We start from the raw sequence: 21,375 nt of genomic DNA, 5'->3' as shown, positions 1-21,375 counted from the left end.
AGTAGATGTCCTGAGAAGGTAAAGTGTTTCCACTCCCTGGTTTTTGTATAGGTGTCTGTGATAGATGCACAGTTTTGCCCACCATGTATCCATTCTCCCTTTTTCTGGTAACATCACTTTGCTGGCCTTCTAGGGGTCCTATGCTCTCCCTTTCCACATGAATCTGGTACAGTTGTGCTTACCTGCTACCAGATGCAGAATGACCACTCAGAGTATGCCATCTTCCTGACCATCTGATTGGTTGTTGAATGGATATAGCTCAAAATGATAAAGAGTCTATCTTAAAATTTAATAGGGACACTGGAAGAGAAAGAGTGAATTCTTCTGGACAGATGAAGAAAAGTGGAAGTTGTCCTATCTGAAAACATCTTTGCTAACCCTAGAAAGGTCATATGTGGTGAAAAATATAGCCAAACCAAAGAGAGAGGCAGAGTTGAGCAGATATAAGATGGAAAGTACTGATAACATTTGAACCCAAAAACCCAGCTGTGCCTGAAGCTAGATTTGCCCCTTTCAGCTACATGCACCAATAAATTCCCTTTTTATTTAAGCTTATTTGAGTTAGAGTTTCCATTATTTGCTTTCAAGAGAGTCCTGATTGACAGAGCACCTGACTTGGTTTGACTACCCTAAGAACTCCTTCATCACTATGGCTAAGATTGCTGAGGACCTATAAACAGCTCTTACTTTTATGTTCCAGTGGTTCAGAAAATTGCTCCAGGTTCCAGTTTCTACTTTCCACTCTAAACCCTCTTGTTCTGGTTTCTTATCTCTACTTCTGTCCTGTGATCTGGTGCCTGGATCTCTTTGGATTGACACTTCATGGTACATCAAGCCTGGCCTTCTATTTCAGATATCACACTGAATGTGGTTCCTCCAAAAACTCTGGACTGCACACTTTTTATCCCGTGGGCCAGTGTCTCCATCCTCTGCACCCAGCCCAGGACCTTTAAGCCAGACATCTCTCCATAAAAAAGAACCACTGAGTAATTTTGTCTCCTTCAATAGGTCTTATACAAAATCTTCCAGGTACCTTTAATACATGTTCACTTTCTTTTGATGTTGTTGCCATAGGTTTTAATTTATGTTATTCAGGAAACTCAAAGGACAAAACCTTCTATATAGCCCACCAAATATTTGACTATTTCCCCCAGATTTGGTAATAGAAATTTTTGATGGGAAAAATAAGAAAAAAATGCTTTTATTAAAAGGTTAGTCATTCAAATAAGGATGTGTTTAAAAAAATCTATATTGTATAAGGCACTCTGGCCACACAAAGAAGAATGTAAGACTTTCAGCCTTATAGGAGTATGTTCCTATTATGGACTCAATTGTGCCTCCTCAAAATTCACATGTTGAAGTCCTAACCCCCAGTACCTTAGAATGTGACCATATTTGGAGACAGAATCTTTAAAGAGGTAATTAAGTTAAAATGAGGTCATTAGGGTGGGCCGTAATCCAATATGACTGGTGTCCTTATTGGAAGAAGAGTTTAGAACACAAATACACAGAGGGAGGATAATGTTAACACAAAGGGAGATGACAGCCATCTACAGATAAGGAGAGAGGCCTCAGAAGAAACCAGCCCTGAAGACACCTTGATTTTGAACGCTTAGCCTATAGGCACTGTGAGAAAATAAATATCTGTTCTTTAAGCCACCTAGTCTCTGGTACTTTGTTATAGCAGCCCTTGGAAACTAATGCAGTCCCCCATTACTTATTAGCAAACTGGCTTCTCTCCTTATCAAATCCTTTGGGAAAGAACAATAGAAATGTCTTCCTGGCTCTCTCTCAAAAAGAGATACCCATAGAAAAGAAACCCACGGTATTTGTGGAATTACCACTAAGCACTTTGTTATTCAGCTAGTAACTAAAGAATGAATCTGGGGTCTCAGTCATTGGTGGGAGAGGTTATTGGTAAAGCACCAGTATTCTTTTTCTCCAGAGTCAGTTATGACCCCTCCTCTTCCTCTTCTGCTTTTCTCCTTTCTTCTCTCCTTCCTGAACAATTTGTGCAAAAGTCATTAGATGGAGCTGATCAAGTAAAGTGTGTGTGTGTGTGTGTGTGTGTGTGTGTGTGTGTATGAGAGGTGGGTGGTAAGTCGCAGTGGCCAACAATAGGATGCTGAAGCCTAAGTGAGTATCCACACAAGGGCTGAACCTAGCACAGGGTAGTCTGGCTCTAGAAGGGTGAGGAAGGCATTTGTGTAGACGGGCAGCCTGGTGTGAGGAGACGAAAGCTAAGTAGGGTGAGGTGAGTCTCCATGTAGCAGGGCAATGTTTTGTGTGGTGTCGTAGCAGGAGCAGGGTGAAGAGGATATCCCTTCCCTACAGGGGTGCAGCTCAGTATAAGACATTGAAGTCTGAACAGAATGAGGAAGTCCATATGGCTTGTGGCTTAGCATGGTGTCAGAAGGTAGAGGGGTGTGGTGGCACTGGCATGATATGTTAGCTCCCCAGTGTGGTAAAGAGGATACCCACATAGAAGGGTGGGGTTGTATAAAGTGGCAGAGCTTGAACTGGGTGAATAAGGGCATCCACATGGTAGGTTCGTCTAGTGTGGGGTGTTGAAGCCCAAGTGGTGTGAAGAGAGAAGATGGGAGATTGACTACATAGAGGTGGATTGATTAGATACGTATATATATTCAGGACAATGAGACCTAGGTGTCTCCTTGTCGGAGAAGGAAATTACAAATATGGAAAGGGGAAAACTAGAATGAACCCTGTGGTGCTAGATTAGAATTGGAGATGATGGTGTGAACACATAGTTATTAAGATAGAAGGTGGATGGATGGCTAGATAGATAGATACATAGATAGATGGACGATAGATAATAGAAAAATAAATATAAAAGTGTACGAGGTCAATTAAGTTTGTGAACTCATCCTAGAAAAAGTGCTACATACCTCATTGCCAAATATCACTATGGTCACCTTTGAAGTACTCCCCTTGGGAAGCTATGCACTGATGCCAGTACCTAGCCCTCCCTTCAAAGCAAGTTTGGAATTCTTTTTCTGGAATGGCCATCAGAGCTGTCCTCGTATTACCCTTGATGTCCTGAATGTCATCAAAATATCTTCCTTTCAATATTTATTTTATCTTCGGGTAAAGAAAGGAGTCATTGGGGGCCAGATCAGGTGAGTATGGAGGGTGTTCCAATACAGTTATTTGTTTACTGGCTAAAAACTCCCTCACAGACAGTCCTATGTGTGCTGTGTTGCATTGTCGTGACGCAAGAGCCATGAATTGTTGGTGAAAAGTTTAGGTGGTCTAACTTTTTCATGCAGCCTTTTCAACACTTTCAAATAGTTAACTTGGTTAACTATTTGTTCAGTTGGTACAAATTCTTAATGAATAATCACTCTGATATCAAAAAAAAAGGTTAGCAACACTGTTGCAACAAGTTCGTGAACTTAATTATCTGACCTGGTACACATACATATATGCACATTCCCTACTCTGTGCACAGAGAGGATCTGGGAACAGTGATATTCCAATAGCAATGAGCATACTGAATGCCTAGATTTTGGTTTCTAAATACTATTCTCCAGTCAAAGACACCAGGGATCCTCTGATAAATGGCTGATTCCAGAGCAGTGGCTAGGGAAAGTACAAGATAAGCCTGAGACCTCTTTTTGTACCAGAAAGTAAAAAATTGATTAAAGAATTTAGAAACATGTCACATGAAAAGGACACAGACACCAATTTGAAGGGACTCTCACTAGCCAAGTATGGAACAATATAAGCATGAAAATAAATATGACAACAGATTATAACCCATTAAAAATTAGAAATCTATGGTTCTGTACTGATGTAAATAAATAAATAAATAAATAAATAAATAAATAAATAACAAATTGAAATTATAAAATATTTATAGTTTTAAAGTACCTCCCCATAAGATACTTACTAATTACAAAAGGGAAACATGCCTGGGCAGACACTACCTTAGTTAATGGTCAATGTTAACATTATCAGTAATAGGACAAATCTAAATCTTATGCCACCTAATGGAATGCAAGGGGAAGAATAAGCGTCAGTTCTGTGACATTTCTGACAAAAATGCATAGACTGAATCTAATTATGAAAACGCATCAGACAAATCTAAATGGGGGGACATTCTACAAAATAACTGTCCTCTAATATGCACAAATGTCAAGGTCATGAAAGTCAAGAAAAGATTGAAAAATATTCCATACCAAAGAGACCAAAGAAATCCTGAGGTAAAAGGAACAAAATGGCAGAATAGATAAACACTGTGTCTGCATCCTTCCACAAATACATTAAAATTACAACAAAATTATAGAATAATCAAACTGGAGAACCATCTGAAGTCTAGCTGAGCAGAAGTCCTACAACTGAAAATATAAAGAAGCTACCTTGATACTGGTAGGAAAGGCAGAGACTTGGAATAGAATAAGACCCAAACCTCCCTGTGGCAATTGAGAATCAAGAGGGATATCTCGGCCACGGAGGGGCCTCCTGGAGGAGTGAGGGACCACAGCTTCCCACACTGGGCTCCCCAGCCCAGAGTACTGGTGCTGGGAAGAAGAGCTCCCACAATAACTGGCTGTGAAAAACAGTGGGGATTCTGACTGTTCAGGTGGGATGGAAGGCTGTTAGAAACCCAGATGTCCTCCTAAATGGCCAGCCCATAGACTCACTTGTTCACAGGCACCCAACTTGGGCTCCAGTGGAGGGACGGTGACTTGGCAGCCCCGGACCCGTGTGGTAGAGAGGGAGAAGACTGAGGTGTGAGGCTGTGGGAGGACAAGTGGAGGACAGTTGGCGTTTTACCAGTGGGGGATCCTGTTTCTGGGCAGCCAGCAGATGGGTGCCATCTTGCCTGTTTTAAGCCCTCCTCCCACAGGCCAAATCTGAATCTGATTGGCCTGATGAGCAATGCTTCTCTGTCCTGCTGACTTAGCTGGGACCCCGCCTCACACAACTCACGCACTACTGGAGGCACTTTCTCATGAGAAGCCAGACCCACCCACATCTCACTCTTTCTTGGAAAACTACTAGAGTCCAGCAGGCCCCAAGCAGGCAGCAACTGGCCTCGATGTGCTCTCAGACTTTTGCTGATGCGTTCCAGGCCCAGCACTGGCACCAAACCAGAATCTACATTAACTTGGTATCCACAACTCTTCCCACTGTAGTGGCTCCCTGAGACCCTGCCTCACCCAACTTGCATACCACACAATGTTTTATCTGTGGTTGAACCTTAAGGTAGCCAGCAGATGGCAGCACGCCTCTGGGTGTCCTGGCTTTTTGTGGAGTTACCCTAGGCCTGATACTGGTGGCAGCTGACCTTGGTTCACAATGAGGCCTCTCCCACACATCTATGGTTTAGCACAGGCAGTGAATAATGGTGGATCGCTTTATAGCTCCTACCAGTTAGTCTGTGGCTGGTCACAGGCAGTAGGTGACCTTGGCTTGCACCGGAGCCCCTTGCAAGAGGCCCCAGAACCAACATGCTTGGAGGTGGGCTTCAAACCACAGCAGAGCACAGCCTAATTACCCCCACAAGTGGCACACACAAAAGATGGTCTCAGTAGGCACCAGAGCCTGCTGAGGCAAATCCTGTTCCATGTGGTAAGCACCCCATAACCTGAGGACGTTGCCAAATCCCACAGCCAATTACCCTGAGGGTCAATCCCAGCCACTGACATACCAATCGCACTCAGGGCTCAACTATGACAGGATGGCACACAGAACCCACAAAAGGAACACTCCTGGAGCACCCAGCTCAGGTGAACAGAGAGACTGTTCCACTGGGCTCCACAGGACACCTACTACATAAGGCCACCTGGCCAAGACTGGAAGACATAGCAGATCTATCTAATACATAGAAACAAACACAGAAAGGAAGCCAAAAATGAGGAAACAAAGAAATGTGTCCCAAATGAAAGAACAGGAGCAAAATCCAGAAAAAGAACTAAACAAAATGGAGGCAAGCAACCTATCAGAAACAGAGCTCAAAACAATGGTTATAAGAATGCTCACGGAATTTAGGAGAATTTCAACAAGGAAATAACAAGCAAAACAAAACAAAAAAAGAGAAACAATAAAAAAGAGCCAGTCAGAAGTGAAGAATACAACAATTGAAATGAAGAATGCACTGGAAGGAATTAAGAGGAGATTAAAAGAAGAAGAATATTGAATCAGCAATTTGGAAGACAAGGTAGCAGAACCCACCCAGTCAGAACAGCAAAATGAGAAAAGAATCCCCCCAAAATTAGGATAGTTTAAGAGACCTCTGGGACAACATCAAATGTAACAACATTCACATCATAGGATTACTAGAACCAAAAGATTGAGAAACTATTTGAAGGAATAATGATGGAAAACTTTCATAACCTGGTGAAGGAAATAGACATACAAGTCAGACAGCACAAGAAGGTCCCAAACAAATTGAAACCAAAACAGCCCACAACTAGGCACATTATAATAAAAACGGCAAAGGTTAAAACAAAGAAAAAACCCTAAAAGCAGCAAGAAAAAGGCAATTAGTAACTGTATAAGGGAGCTCCCATTAGACTGTCAGCTGATTTCTCAATAGAAACTTTGGAGGCCAGAATTGGCACAAAATTTTCAATATTGTGAAAAGCTAGGACTTACAACCAAGAGTACTCTACCCAGCAGGCTATCATTTAAAATCAAAGGCTGGATTAAGAGCTTCCCAGACAAGACAAGGCGAAAGGAGTTCATCACCACTAAACAAGTATTACAAGGAATCTTAGAGGGACTTCTTTAAGACAGGAAAAAATAAAAAAATAAAAATTATTAATAATAAAACAGCAATAGCTACTTACCTATCAACAATTACTTTCAATATAAATCGATTAAATGCTCCAATCAAAAGACATAGGAGGGCTGAATGGATAAGAAAACAAAAACCTTACATATGCTGCCTATAAGAGACTCACTTCAGATTGACAGAGACACACAGACAGAAAGTAAAAGGATGGAAAGAGATATTTATGAAATGGAAATGAAAAGAACACAAAAAGAGCTGGGGTTGCAATACTTATACCAGACAAAATAGACTTTAAATCAAAGTCTATAAGAAGAGATAATGAAGGACCCAGTGATCCCACTTCAGAATATTTATCTGAAGAAATCCAAAAAGCTACTTTAATTGGACGTGTGCATCCACGTGTTCATTGCAGCATTGTAGATAATGGCCAGATTGTGGCGGTATCCTGGGTGTCTCTCAGTGGAAAAATGAATAAAGAGGAGGTGGTACATATATACAATGGAATATTGCTTGGCCATGAAAGGGAGGGGTATCTTGCCATCTGTGGCGACATGAAAGGACCTGGAGGATGTTGTGCTGAGTGAAGTATGTCAGAGAGAGAATGACAGATGCAATGGGATTTTGCTTATGTGTGGAATCTAAGAACAAAATTAACAAAGAAAAGAGAAACAAACTCATAGATGCAGAGAACAATTTGCTTGCTGCCAGATGGGAGGGAGATTGGGGGTGGGGGTGGAAAAAGGGAAAGGGATTAAGAAGTACAAATTGGTACATTGTGGTACATACGTACAAAGTAGTTATGGAATGTAGGGTATAGCATAAGAACTATAGTCAATAATATTTTAATAACTATGTACCGTGTCAGATGGGTACTAGATTTTTGGGGTGATAGATGGGAGGGGGGTTGGGCAGGGTGAAAAAGGTGAAGGGATTTAAAAATACAAATTGGTAGTTACAAAATAATCATGTGATGTAAAGTAAAACATACGAAATACAGTCAATGATATAGTAATAACCATGCATAGTGCCAGGTGGGTATTAGACTAGTCAGGGATCACTTCTTAAATTATATAAATGTCTAACCATTATATTGCACATCTAAAATTAATATAAAAATAATATTGAATGTCAACTGTAATTGATAAATTTAAAAAGGGGGAAGAGGAATAAGAGGTCTAAATTCCAGGTTTAAAGCAAATAAGTCATGGGGATGTAATGTACAGCATGGGGAATATAGTCAATATTATGATAGCACAGTATGGTGTCAGATGGTTGCTAGGCTTACCATGGTGATCACTCTTAAGGTATATAAATGTTGAATAACTATAGTATACCACTGAAACTAATATAATATTAAATGTTAGCTATATTTTTTATAAAAATCTTTTATAAAAGAGAGACTAAGCAGACATGACAACAAAACTCAACACATTGTTCCAGACTGGATTCTTCATCCAAAGATATTGCTGGAGCCATTGGAGAAGCTTGAGGGGGTCTGAGGGTTGGTGGTAGTGATGTATCAATGTTAATTTCCTGACTGTGGTAAAGTAAGAGAATGTCTTTGTGTAAGAAATACACGCTGAAATGTCTGGATGTGATGGGCATCTTTCAGCACCTTACTCTCCCTTACTTCAGAAAAGAAAAACAAATACTTTTACGGCAAATTTACTGTAAATTTGGAGTTCTATGCAAATTAAAAAAAAAAGATCAGGATGCAGGACAACTAGCCCAGTCTCATCATCTGCATTATGAAAAAAGAGTAGATAAAGAGGCCTATGAGACATAGCAAGCTGATGCAAACATTGTCTCAAGATGAGATTCAAGTTTAGATAAACAGCGATAAAACATGTTTAGAGACAATTGGGTAATGTAAATATGTTTATTATTAGATGAGATAAACGTATTGAAATGGAAAAGTGGAGGATTATTGACCAGAAAAACAAAACAAGACAACAAAAAATACTGGTAATAGAACAGTAGTATGTGTCATGTGATCTCATTCTGTGGGGAAAAAAAAGAGAAATACAAATGAAGTTCTAACCTTAGCACTGGTACTCACTGAGTGGGGAATACTATTTTATTCTCTTATTTTGCTTGTCTTTATTTTCTAATATACAACAATGTACATGCCCTGTTTTTGTAGTAGTAAGGGATAATTTTTAGGTAAAATTTAAATATAAAATTAGCAGGGAAGTCAGTGGGGTCAGTATTCAGAACCTTGAATAACACATTTTTATCAGCTGGGGCATGTTGATGTTACAGAAGGCATTGGGCAAAGTCCCTGAAGTCTCCTTGTCTTTGGCATAAGGTCACCAACTAGCTACATGTGTTTGAGAGATGCCTAAGGGGTGTATATGGCTATATCAGTTCATTTTAACAACATATAGAAATGCCTGTTATCTCACCTATAAAATGGGGACTAATACCCTGCCTCAGAAGGTGATTGGGACTATCAAATGAGTTAACATATTTGTAGAATGTTGAATAAATTATTAATAGATACAATAATGCCTCACTTATACAAATATAAAATTATGATCAACTCTGTTTGTTTGTTTCATGAAGGGAATGAAGGAAACATAGCCTCCCAGTTCAGATTGGAACTTGATATTTAATTCATGAACTCTTATATTGTACCTTCTGTATGCTAGGCACTATTCTAAGTGCTTTACAAAAAATAAATTTTTAATCATCATAATAAGCCTATGAGGGGTAATCCTATTACCTTTTCCATTGTATAGATGAAAGAAGCAAGTCACAGAGAGGTTAATTAACTTGTGTAAAGTCACACAGCCAGTACAAGGCAGGGTCAGGAGTAGAACTAGGGAGTCCAAACTCTTAAGCTCAACGCATGTTGCCACTCTTACTGCCAAGTACCAAGTACAGGAGAGAACTCCAATTTACGTACCAGTTGCTTTCCAAAGTTCACTTGTAAGTTCATGTTTCAAGTTCTAATACATTTCTCAACAAAATAATATTACAAATTAGATTTGGTTCCTAGGCCAACATATTTAAACAGTTTATTTAACTCACAACACCGCTGATTCAGAACAACTATGGTCTCAAGACTAATGTCCCTCTGGGCAGAGCATTGTGAATAGTTTTCATCTTTCTACCAAAATCCAGTCCATTTCTTATGGCTGCACTGAGTGCTATCTGGAGAAGAATTCTGAGGTTGGCCTTAGTAGGAGAGCATATTAGGATCAATTAATAATGTCTGCCATATGGAGAAGTAGGAAGAGAGGCCCCAAAGCCAGGCATTTGCCATCTCTGCTTCAGACCCTTTTAAACTCTTAGCTGTAACCTAAGGTTTGTGACCTTGTCTCTGAAAACTTCTCAATCTTGAGCCCTCAGGAGCCCAGGGAGTAGGGGAAGGGGACAGGGCAAGGATTCTGAGAACAAAGAGGGGAGGCAGAAACTGCTGTGCTCAAGGTTTCTGTAAGAGTGTGGGAGGGCCTGTGGAAATCAGTGGCTAGCACTCCTCTGATGGGGTGACAACAACCGTTCAGAATTATAGGCAATTCGTAAATTGAGTATTCCTGTCAGGAGTGCTGGCCAAGCCCTTCCTCAAACTCGCAAACATTAGTACCCCAATGATCCACATGCCAGCAAACATAAGGGAGGCAAGGTTTTGACATCGTCTACTCTCAGGGCATTTCAAGAACTTGCCACAATGTCAGAATGGCATGTCAGAATGGTTAAATGACTCATTACAGGTCAACTGTGAGATCAGAACAGCAGTTACGAATTTTATATAAAAGCAATGTCAGAGTAGAATGAAAATGAGTACATATAACCCAGTATGATGATCCCACAAACCACCAGCTTACAAGAAGAACTATCAAGTAAGGTTTGGGATGCGTGGATCCTCACTCATTCTGCTGAGATTCTCTGAGAGGCACATTGGACGGCAAAATAGACTCTGCATGGAGTTTGCTGAGGACTTACTTCTCAAGATAAGCTAGAAAAAAAATAATTATATGAAGCTAAAAGTGACTTCCAAGCTTGGTTACATTTGAGAGAGTACTGCAGCCCAGCAGGCCCCCAAAATGTCACGTCAGCTTTCGAAGGCATTTCACAGTTGCTGCAATAGCACCTTTGGAATAAAGCCAAGTGGCTTTAGAAGCAGCCCAGTCCCTTAGACATAGATGACACTGCCAAGAGCAAAATAAAAGCCGTTGCCTAGCTTGGCATCTGGGTCCTGCAGCTGCCAAATCATATCCATTAACCATGCCAAAGTAATCTGCACAGAAATTCCCAATGAGAGGCCCAGTGGTTCAGCAAGCTAGAAAATTGTCTGTAATCTAGGCAAGCAGTGGGTTCCCGTTCTCCAGTGCCTGCTGAGATGGCCAGGCAACTAGAGGCAAGTCAGTAGAAAGATTTCAGTTCCTGTCTTCTTGTTCATAAAATAGGTACTCCACTCGCGCATGTGCATGTGTGTGTGTGTGTGTGTGTGTGTGTGTGTGTGTGTGTATGTGTGTGTAAAAGAGAGAGAGAGAGAGAAGGCACTGAAAGGCAATGATAAAATGAATAATAAAGTTTTTTTCCACATTGTCCAGAAGACATGGTTAACACGAGTAAATTAACTAAAAAGATGGGTGGGAAGAAAAAAAAATACTCCGGCCATTTCTTAATCTCTTCTCTCAGTATGACAGGAAACTGCGACACAAGGACTGAAATACGACCTTGAAAGAAGAAAAAGCATGCCTACTCTGCTAGGGAAGAAAAAGGAAGCAAGCAAAACCTCAGAAAAGTTGGACAAGCCAGGCAGAAGCTCTTTTCCAACCTGTACATCTGCCTTAGGCTTTTCTTCTTTTCAGATTGTTGCAAGGAAACAGATGGCTGCAGAAGTCTGAATTTTGAATTTATGAATGGAAATTTGAACAGATGTTAGCAATCAACATGACATATAAGAATTTTTTCATACCATGTTTACAGCCCAGCCTCCTTCACATAAATGGGAGAGAGGGTCATAAAAAGGGTAGTGTTTGATCTCAGGACAGCATAAATCCAGCATGGTGATTATGTGGCACAATAACGGAAATATTGAAAGTACAAAGGAAGAAAACACTAATAAGTTCCCTGCATAAATGCTAAATATTTATCTACAAAATGATAAAATGTATCCGTAAGAAAACCATTAACCTATCAGAGCACTTTCTATGTTTTAAGAAGATGAAGTTCAAGCCCAGGGTTTTAACAAATATCTGTGAACACCTACTTATTTGAATTCTGTTTAGGCTTTTGACATGATATAGATTGTTTGTTTCGTTTTGTTTGGCTGAAGGTCCCAGACATACGGGGTCTTACTAAATTTCTGAGAGGAATTGAGTAAGAGGCTACTAAAAGGAATCTGGTTATGCATGCATGCATCCATCATCCAATGCTGGGAACTGAGCTAGGCACTAAGGGCAGGTGAGGAGTGGCAAATGAATTCAACCTGATCTAAGTCCTTAGCATACTTAGAACTGAAGGAATGAGGTGTGATCAAACAATACAGTGAATGTTTAAATAATAATAAAAAAATTTATTACAGTGAAAGACTCATTGACATTAATCCTCCCCCTCACTTGGAACACGCCCTTCTTGTCCTTCTTACCACTTTCTGAAGCAGTTCTGGAAGTCCTCTTTCGTGAGTGTCTTTAGTTGCACTGTCCTGGCTGCCTCGATGTCCTGAATCATTTTGACTTTGAGGAAGAGCCAGAAGTGGCAAGATGCCAGATACGGTGAATAAGGTGGATGAGGACACACCATAATATTTTTATTTGACAGAAACTGCCATATACCAGAAGTGATGTGTGACATGGAGCGTTGTCATGATGGAGGATGATTTATGGCACACTTTAATTAAAACACACCTTCTCTCAACCATAGCTCACACCCAACTGACTGCACTGAACAAGTTGAAACTTGTTACACACTGTTACTAAGGTTCGATGCACCACTTCCTCTATTGAAGATCCCTGCCTTTCTGTTGGATGGCACTGGGCAGCATCATTCACCATATGTTTTGATCACAATGAAAGCAAAGCCTCTGTGCCACACTTTGCTTCTGGTATGGCAATTTTTGTCAAATAAAAACACTATGGTGTGTCCTTATCCACCTTATTCACTAGATCTGGCACCATGAGACTTCTGGCTCTTCCCCAAAGTCAAAATGATTCAGGACATCGAGGCAGCCACTACAGTGCAACTAAAGACACTTATGAATGAGGACTTCCAGAACTGCTTCAGTAAGTGGCAAGAATGATGGGATGAGTGTGTTCGAAGCAAGGGGGAGTATTTTGAGGAGGATTAATGGCAATGTGTCCTTTACTGTAATAAGAATTTTTTAATTTAAACATTCACTGTAGATTTTGATCACACCTGATACATATAACACAAGGCTGGAATAAGGTATATGTTGTAGGTTATGAGATGAAGAGAAGGGAGTGAGGTTGATAGGGACTGGATACTGACAGTAGTTCCTGATGTCCTAGGAAGAGAAAGGTCTAGAGCTTTTGCCCATCAGGGAGAAGACTGACCAAGAATTTGTTAGCAAATTTGAAGGTATTCACTACACCTTCAAAATACGGGGTGGCCATAAGGTCTGGAAACATGGATCATGTTATGTTATCAGATATTATAATATAATATCAATAAACCATTTATTATGATTTCACTAGTGTTTCCAGACTTTAGCTCTCCAGAATCTGATCACTTCTTACCACTTCCGTCCACCATGATATCTCTCTTCTTGAGTATTACAATAGCCTCACCAGTCTTCTTGCTTTTGTTTTGTTCGCTTCTACCACCCACAACCAATCACACAATAATCAAAGCAATCCCTTAGAAGCAATGGTTTTCCAAATGGGGTCTCTAGATTAGCATCAGCAGCTGCACCTGGAAAAGTTGTTGGAAATGCCAATTCTCAGGTTTTACGCACCTATAGATTCAGAAACTCTGGAGGTGGGGTCCAGAAATCTGTGTTTTTAACAAGTGCTCCCAGCGGTTCTGATACCTGTTAAGGTCTGAGAATGAATTTTAAGCATAGGTCAGATAATGTCACTCCTTGGCTCAAAATCCTGCAGCACCTCTCTGAGGTCATTACAATGCCTACAAAGATGTATTATACCATCTGGCCCATGGATCCTTCACTTACTACCTGCCACTCTAGTCTCTAGCTCACTTGTAACTCAGCCACACTCAAGGCCTTGGCACTTGGTGTTCCTTCTGCCTTGAATGCTCCCCAGCTCCCCAGACCTCTTCCGCACCCACTATGGTTTAATCTCTCATCACCTTCAAGGCTTTGCTCAAATGTTACCTTCTCATTGATATATTACATATTGTCTGTCTCTTCCCAGTAGAATGTAAATTCCTCAAGACGGGGACTTTGTTTTATTGGCTACTGTATTCCCAGGGACTGGAGCTATGCCTGCCACACATTGAGTCCCCAGGAAACAATTGGAGGAGGAATGAATAAATGATCCTGTATTTAGGTTCTATTAGATGCCAGATATCATGCTTGGGGCATCACCTCATTAAATGTCTTATTGAATTCCCACAAGCCAATTCAGTAGATGTTATTATTTGTATTTTACACATGAAAAACATGGGCTAAGTAAAAAGAAAGTAACCAAAAAAAAAAAAAAAAGGAAAGGACTGAGATGTGGGGTTATCAGAAAAGGATCCCAAGTTCTGGGTTTGACCTGGAGCCAAATCCATCTACATTTTTTACCATCTTTACTGGTTTTCCTTCCAGTTGGTCTGGATAGAGGAAATGCAAGCTTACTCTGGTATTTACCTAAGCAGAATATAGTTAAGGAGGCAAAAATCCTGCTTTCAATGACCCCCAGGATGCAGCTACCAATGGGAGAATTCCTGTTTTGTTTGCTGTTATTTTCCCATTATAAACACGGATAGATAATAGAGATATTTTCTGAATATTCAAATAGTTCTTAATCCTCTGATTACTTAAGAACAAACAAAAACAAACAAACAAACTACAGTTCATACTGTATGTTATTAATGACCTGGTAGAAGTGCATACTTTAACATGTTTATTAATTTGCTCAAAAATGAACTCTCTGATACATCATGAGGATTTTTCTCTCCTTGTAATTAAAGATTGTTTTCTGGCTAAGCACCTGCCAAAACGAAAATACAGTCCTGTGACCAGTGCTAAAGAGTGAATCTGATAGCACTGGTCAATCATCTAAAAAGACCGACTGTTCTAGAAGGCAGGCCCAGGGCCATCTTCCTTCTATATGTCCTTACCTCTCCAGATAATCTCCTCTGGTCCCATGGCTTTTAATACCATTTACATGTTGTTCACTCCTAAGTCATCAGTTGGAGTCCAGGAAGGAAAATAGAACCCATGCTGGTAATACAATAGAGGGAATTTAACCTAGGAAATCGGTTCTAAAGATATTGGAAAAACTATAAGGGCAAACTGTGGAGGGTGAGATCACCCAGAGAATATCAACAGCAGGAAGCTGCTACTCTCTCTAAGGCTGGGGAGACAAAAGGGGAAAGAGGGGTTTATGAGAGTTTATAAACAGTGGGAGCTGGGAACTTGAAGGAGAGTTGGCGCGGTGGAAATTCAAACCATAGAGGAGATTCATCAATGCTAGAGATGCTACCCAAAGCAGGGAGAGGGGAAAGTAGTCTGGCTTTTCCCTTCCTCTTGAGCTTTAGTCTTCAGCCATTAGCTGCTATTGGCCATTTTCCCTGTAGCCATTGGCAAAGAAGCTTGGGAAATGTAGTTTGCATGGGTCATCCCTCTCTCCACTCCAATTTCTATATGGAGCAGAGCAGGGAAGAGAAGGAAATAAGTCAGCGTACCAACAGGCACAGGATGGACACTGCTCCTATATTTATATCTCCAGCTCAGACTTCTCCCCTGAGCTTCAGATTCTTACTTTCAATTGTTCACTTGACACCTCCACTTGGGTGTCTAATAGTCTTAACTTAAGGTGGCCCAAATGGAACTCTTTTTTAACCAACTTCCTGATATTCCTCCTCAATACGTGACTCATCCAGCTCAGTCAAAAATATGGGTGTCATGTTACCTTCCTTTCTTTCTTTACTCCCTACTCCTTTCAACCTTTTATTAAGACCTGTTGATTCTACCTCCTCTCCAGTCTTTTCCATCTTTATCATTACCATCTTAGGCCAAGCCACCACCATTTCTCCCCTAGGTCACAATAATGACCTCCTAACTAGCCATGTTACCCCCACTGTTTGTCCTTATCATTTTCGAGTGGTCAGTTCTTGAAGATCTTGAGGACAAGTGTAAGGAGTCAGGACTTCATCTTAAGTGCTATAGGAGCCATTGAAGGGAGTGACATAATTTATGTCATAGAGATCAGCCTAGCTTCCTTGAAGGGAATAAAATATAAGGGAAGAAAAATAGAAGACCAGCTAGGAGGCGATTACACTTCTGAGCCCTCTTATTCCACATCCTGTACCACTGTTCCCTTGCTCAGCAGCCACTGGACTTCTCATTGTTCCTCCAACATGCCAAGTTCTTTCCCTCTTTAGAGCTCCCCACATTCTGGAATACTCATCCTGACTTTAGCATAACTGGCTCCACACCATTCAGGCCTCACCCTCTGAGATCTCTCCTGACCAGGCTGTAGTAATTATAGCTATTCATAAATATCCCACTTCCCTCCTATGGGCACAAAGTAGGAGGCACGTCCCTGCATCCTAGAAGTTAGGTGTGCCCACATGACTTGCTTTGGCCAATGAAATGTGGGTGCAAGCAACAAATGTCACTGCTGTGTGGAAGCTTTAAGAGCCAATGTGCACTTCATGATTTTCTTTCTACCACAGTGAATGGCAGAGTTCCAGGTAATGGCTACTCCATTGGCCTGACACCTGGACTGAGGACGACAATTATTCAGAACAGAACTCTCTGCCAACCCATGGACATCTGGCATGAGCAAGAAATACATCTTTGCTGTTTTAAGTTAGAGACTTTGAGAACGTTACGGCAGCACATGCAGACTATTAGGGTTGATAAAGTTGTTCAGTCTCTTACATCAGCCTGCATTACGTTCATCATGGAAATTACCACCGACTGGTAATTTCCACTTGTTTTATTTATTGATTTTGTTTTCACTGTGCATTCTTCTCCAAACCGCATGAGAGCAGGATGTCTGTCTACCTAGTTTACTACTATATCCCAGCTTCTAGAATAGTGCCCAGTGCAGTCAGTAGGCAAATATCTGTTGATTAAGACTTTGATGCCTTGCACATACAAGGATTTGTTGCTTGAGTGCTATTTTGCCAAGACAAATGGAATGAATGAGTCTGTGCTCAGCACATCTGAAGAACCAAAGCCTAAAGCTTCACTGCTCTATTTGTATGTTAGAATTATTGCTTGGGTTACACCTTTCCAGATAATTCCCAGGAAAACCAAGTTGCTTCCAAAGTGACCACGATTCCTTGGTCAGAAAAGGCCCTGCTAAAGACCATTTGCAGTAGACAAACAAAAAGGAATGAACTCTTAGAACCATGAACTGTAAGTATGAAGTTGCCCAGAGTTAGGCGAGGGGCACAAAATTCATTTTAACACAGTTTTTTATCACTAAATGGCAGACAGTTGTTTTATCCTTTATGAGGTTTTCTATGCCAGCTAAATCTAATTCCCCAGAAATGGCCAAATCTCAAATTTTACTATTGTCATAAAATATTAGCACTGAAAAAACCCTTAGTGATTACTCAATTCAGACTACTTCATTTATCATCTGGCTTGATGAATTTTAAATGGGAACCTCTTAGGGTCTCACTGTTGTCTGCCAGAAGCTTAGAGCTCAAGTTATACAGATTGTGTTACTTAATGTCACTGCCTTTTTAGACCAAATGTATTAAAAAATAAGTTTTCTACTGCCCCATTATATAATTATAATAAAGTTGTAAATACCCTGCTTATAAAAACAACCCTGCAATATTTTTAGTTTTTATATTTTTGCTCCTAAAAGCAAACATATTTTGTTCTTAAAAATTTTCCTTAAGGTTTCAAAATGTCTAAGATAGTGATGAAATAAGTTAGTAAAAACTGTAAGTTATTATTGCACCTGATCTTGCAGGAACCAGCAATCACCATTTGTAGGACATTTTAGTTCTTTAGGACAACCAGAGCAAGGTAATTATGTTCTAGTTATTTAGCTTAGTCTCCTAAACCCTATTCAAAGAGACTATATCCTCAAAAAGCAAGTGTATCTTGTCTAATTTGCAAAAAAGAAGTCCATTACCAAAATACTAATTTACTAAACATGTGATCTGAAACTATCAACTTTTAACATTAACAGATGGCAATTTCTGCAAATTTGTCCAACCTAAATTCAATTTTATTAACTAGGTCCCAATCTTGAAGTTCAGATACTGTGCACCTGTAGCTGAAACTTTTTAAAAAACACGAGCTCATCCCATTTCCCCCATATGCTAAAAATGGGACAGTTTGAATATTGCAGGTCTCTCAAACACAAAGCCATATTCACACAAAGGAAATCATTTACATGTAGTTAAGGAAACAGGAAATTTTCACATTGGCTTTAATATTTATAGCTGACCAAAATTTTCCTGAACTTGGTAATCGTAACACTTTTTATAGCACTACTTACCGCATCTTAAAAGTAAAATAAAATAAAACTAGGCAGAAAACAGAGTTGAAAACTGGATGTCAGTCTATGCAATGATTTTTTTACTTTCAGCATTACAGACTTTATTTTGGCACTTTAACAAATATTTTGCTTTACAGCAGTGACAAAATATTTGCCAGAAATTTTCTTTTCCTGGAATGGATATCCCAAGCCGTTGTTATTCAACAAACTGAATTTCACTCTGCATTGCACTGTTAAGAGGTCTGCCCACTATTCTCTTAACCTCTGTGACTGAGGGACATCATGCAACTTCAGAAGGTGCTATCACTTCCTTTTAATCAGTCCAAACTAGATTGATTCTATATATGATGGGGCAGGAATTTGAGAATTAAGGCCATTAAGAATTTAAGTAAACACTGTTTCAAGGGTTACTTTAAATTTCTTCGTTTAAATGAGTTATGTGGCAATTCCAGGGATTATTTTCTATCTAAATGAAGTAGTTATGCTTTATTAAAAGTAAATTATATGTTAAAAAGGTTGCTGTCTTCTTCCTATTTTGGTGGCTCATAATTTAAAACAATATTAGTGGTAAAATAGAAAAAGAAAATGTTCAGTTAGAAGCAGTACCCAGGCAGGGTACCCTCAGACTTTCGTCTCCTCCACCAGGCATCACTGCTTGCCAACAATTTCTTTTCTTTTTGTTTTTTTTAAGGAGGGTGCAGCTCACGGTGGCCCTCACGGGGATCCAACCGGCAACCTTGGTGTTATCAGCACCACACCCAACCAACTGAGCTAACCGGCCATCTGCCCCTCCCCCCTTTTTTCTTTTAGAAATTTCAGTGGTAAGCAGTGAGGCCGTCCTTTTAATGCACAGAGCCTCCTTGCCCCTCCCATCTATTAGTACTTAAGTGAAGCTTCAGGAGAGATTTGGAGCACAGTTCAAAGGTAAATCAATCTATAAAACTAAACTTTAGATACCGACGTTAAGAAAGCCCCTTCAGTTCTTTGGAATTTATAGCCCTAAAAGTTGTTTGGAAAAGCAGACATCTGTCTCAATAATGCCATCAGCTCTCCTACAAAGGTTGCAAACTTCACAATTTCCGCGCTGGCAGTCTTCCAATACCTACACCCCAATACACACAGGACAATACATTCAGATTTCCTCTAGTTGACTCGTAGGGAATCTGCAATAGCCTCAATGATGAGTCTTTGGTTTTGATTTATAGACGTTGTAGAACACTCAGAAATCAAACCCATGTCATCCTTGAGAGCAGACAGTTATTAGCAAAGGGGAGATGTACATTTGATCAAAATGTACAAAATTTATAACAGTGACATTTTCAATATTAGGCCACATGATTTATTCAGTAGTTTTTATGTCCCCAAATTACAATTTATGTCTATTCATAATACTACAAAAGTTACCATTAGAATTGTCTGTGCTTATAAAATACCAACTTTTTAAACTGTTATATATACTCATTAACACCAGTCTGTGACGAGTTACATAGAATCATAGGCACTTCAAAGGCTTAAAAAGACGTTTACAACTTAACTGCATTTTAAGAACAAAAACTGATTTTTTTTCCTTAAACCCCTACTCGTACCTTCAAATTGTAAGAAATTAACAAATACAGTGGCCAAAAGAATCTGCAGCAACTTCTCAAAATACTGTTAGCATCTTTGGGTTTGCTGAGGCTTGTCAGTAACTCACATCAAATCCTCCTATAGGAAGATCTGATTAGATAGATATGACTAAACAGTTTTCTGGTAATAATCCAATTTTACATATTAATTTGCTGTTGCAAATTGGTAGGTAATGAAAAACAAAGGAAGTGTAAAATGGATAGTCTGACACTTAAAAATTTATACAAAGTGGAGGTTAAAGTTTACGTATTTGAAAATCACATGTACACTAAATTACCATTATCTGAAGTATCCAAAGACAAATTGCACCATAACAGCTACAAAAGGCATAGAGTTTTGTTTTGTTTTCCAGGGGACGAGAGGAGAGAGCAGAGAAGAAGAGGGGAACAACAGATAAATTAACAAAGTAAGACCAACTTTGTAAGATCAATTGAAGACATGCTAACACAAATTAAACAGTTTTCATCTTCGAACCATTGAATAAAAACAATCACTTCGCATTTGCACATAAAAGTCTAAACTGATTCCGTGAACATTGAGAATTTCCATAACATAATATTTTGCCACTGCTATTCACAGAACACTGCAGATGTTAAGTTTTAATTTTATGTTGTTCTAAAGAAATACATGAAAAGTTTTAAATACAATGGAATTTTATCATTAAAATGCCAGAATGGCTCTTTAATGAAAAAACAAAAACAAAGATTTTCATTATTCTATGCAAAAGCTTTATTTTTAAAAGTTCAGTGATCTCATAAATAGAGACACTAAGTGGGAGTTTCACGCATAAAACTCCTTAGTAGGTGCCTTCTGATAAGCAGCACTGGATGGTTTGCGCTCTCCAAGGTCATAACTTCCTTCATCCTTCTTTCTCATGCGATACACCAACAGCAGGATAAGAAAAATTGCAAAAAGAAAGCCGATAACTCCACCAGCAATGACAGCTGAAACATACCAAAACGCAGATTACTTTTAGAAGAGATTCAAGGGTTGCAGAAATAGCTTTGTCAAGCCCAATCTATTTATAACCCTTTTAAAAGGCTTCATTTGAAAACCCCCAAAATTGTAAAAACTGGATTCAATGAAGCAACCAGACAATTGTGCAAATCTGACACTCCTGAGGAAGGTACAATACTTTCTTTGATTAGTGTTAATAATATCACCAAAAGCCTCAATAAGAAAAATCTGGCTGTGAACTCAACTAATTCCATACTTTAAGATTCTTTAGTCTTTTCATTACTCATATTTCATAGTTTAATCTTCTAATTGTCTTTTCAATGAAAACACAAAACATGATATAATTGACAAATTTTGTAAGAGGTAATAGGAAAAAAAGCATGCAAATTTTTTTTACAGACTTGGATTTGGGACTATTCTTTC

At 39.5% G+C, this 21,375-nt stretch overlaps 1 protein-coding gene across 1 annotated transcript in view; it reads right to left on the bottom strand.

The window, feature by feature from the left end:
• Window positions 1-19,685: 19,685 nt before the first annotated feature.
• The window catches only part of SDC2 (syndecan 2), a 125,881-nt gene continuing 124,191 nt past the window's right edge, over window positions 19,686-21,375 (bottom strand). The window contains exon 5 of the mRNA XM_033126459.1: window positions 19,686-20,939. Coding sequence (XP_032982350.1) covers window positions 20,776-20,939 — 164 coding nt within the window. The 3' untranslated portion in view covers window positions 19,686-20,775. The remainder of the gene's footprint in view (window positions 20,940-21,375) is intronic.

The sequence above is a fragment of the Rhinolophus ferrumequinum genome, chromosome 14 (genome assembly GCF_004115265.2).
Source record: "Rhinolophus ferrumequinum isolate MPI-CBG mRhiFer1 chromosome 14, mRhiFer1_v1.p, whole genome shotgun sequence".
In the NCBI taxonomy this organism is placed as follows: Eukaryota; Metazoa; Chordata; class Mammalia; order Chiroptera; family Rhinolophidae; genus Rhinolophus; species Rhinolophus ferrumequinum.
This window is presented reverse-complemented; position numbering and strand designations above follow the sequence as displayed.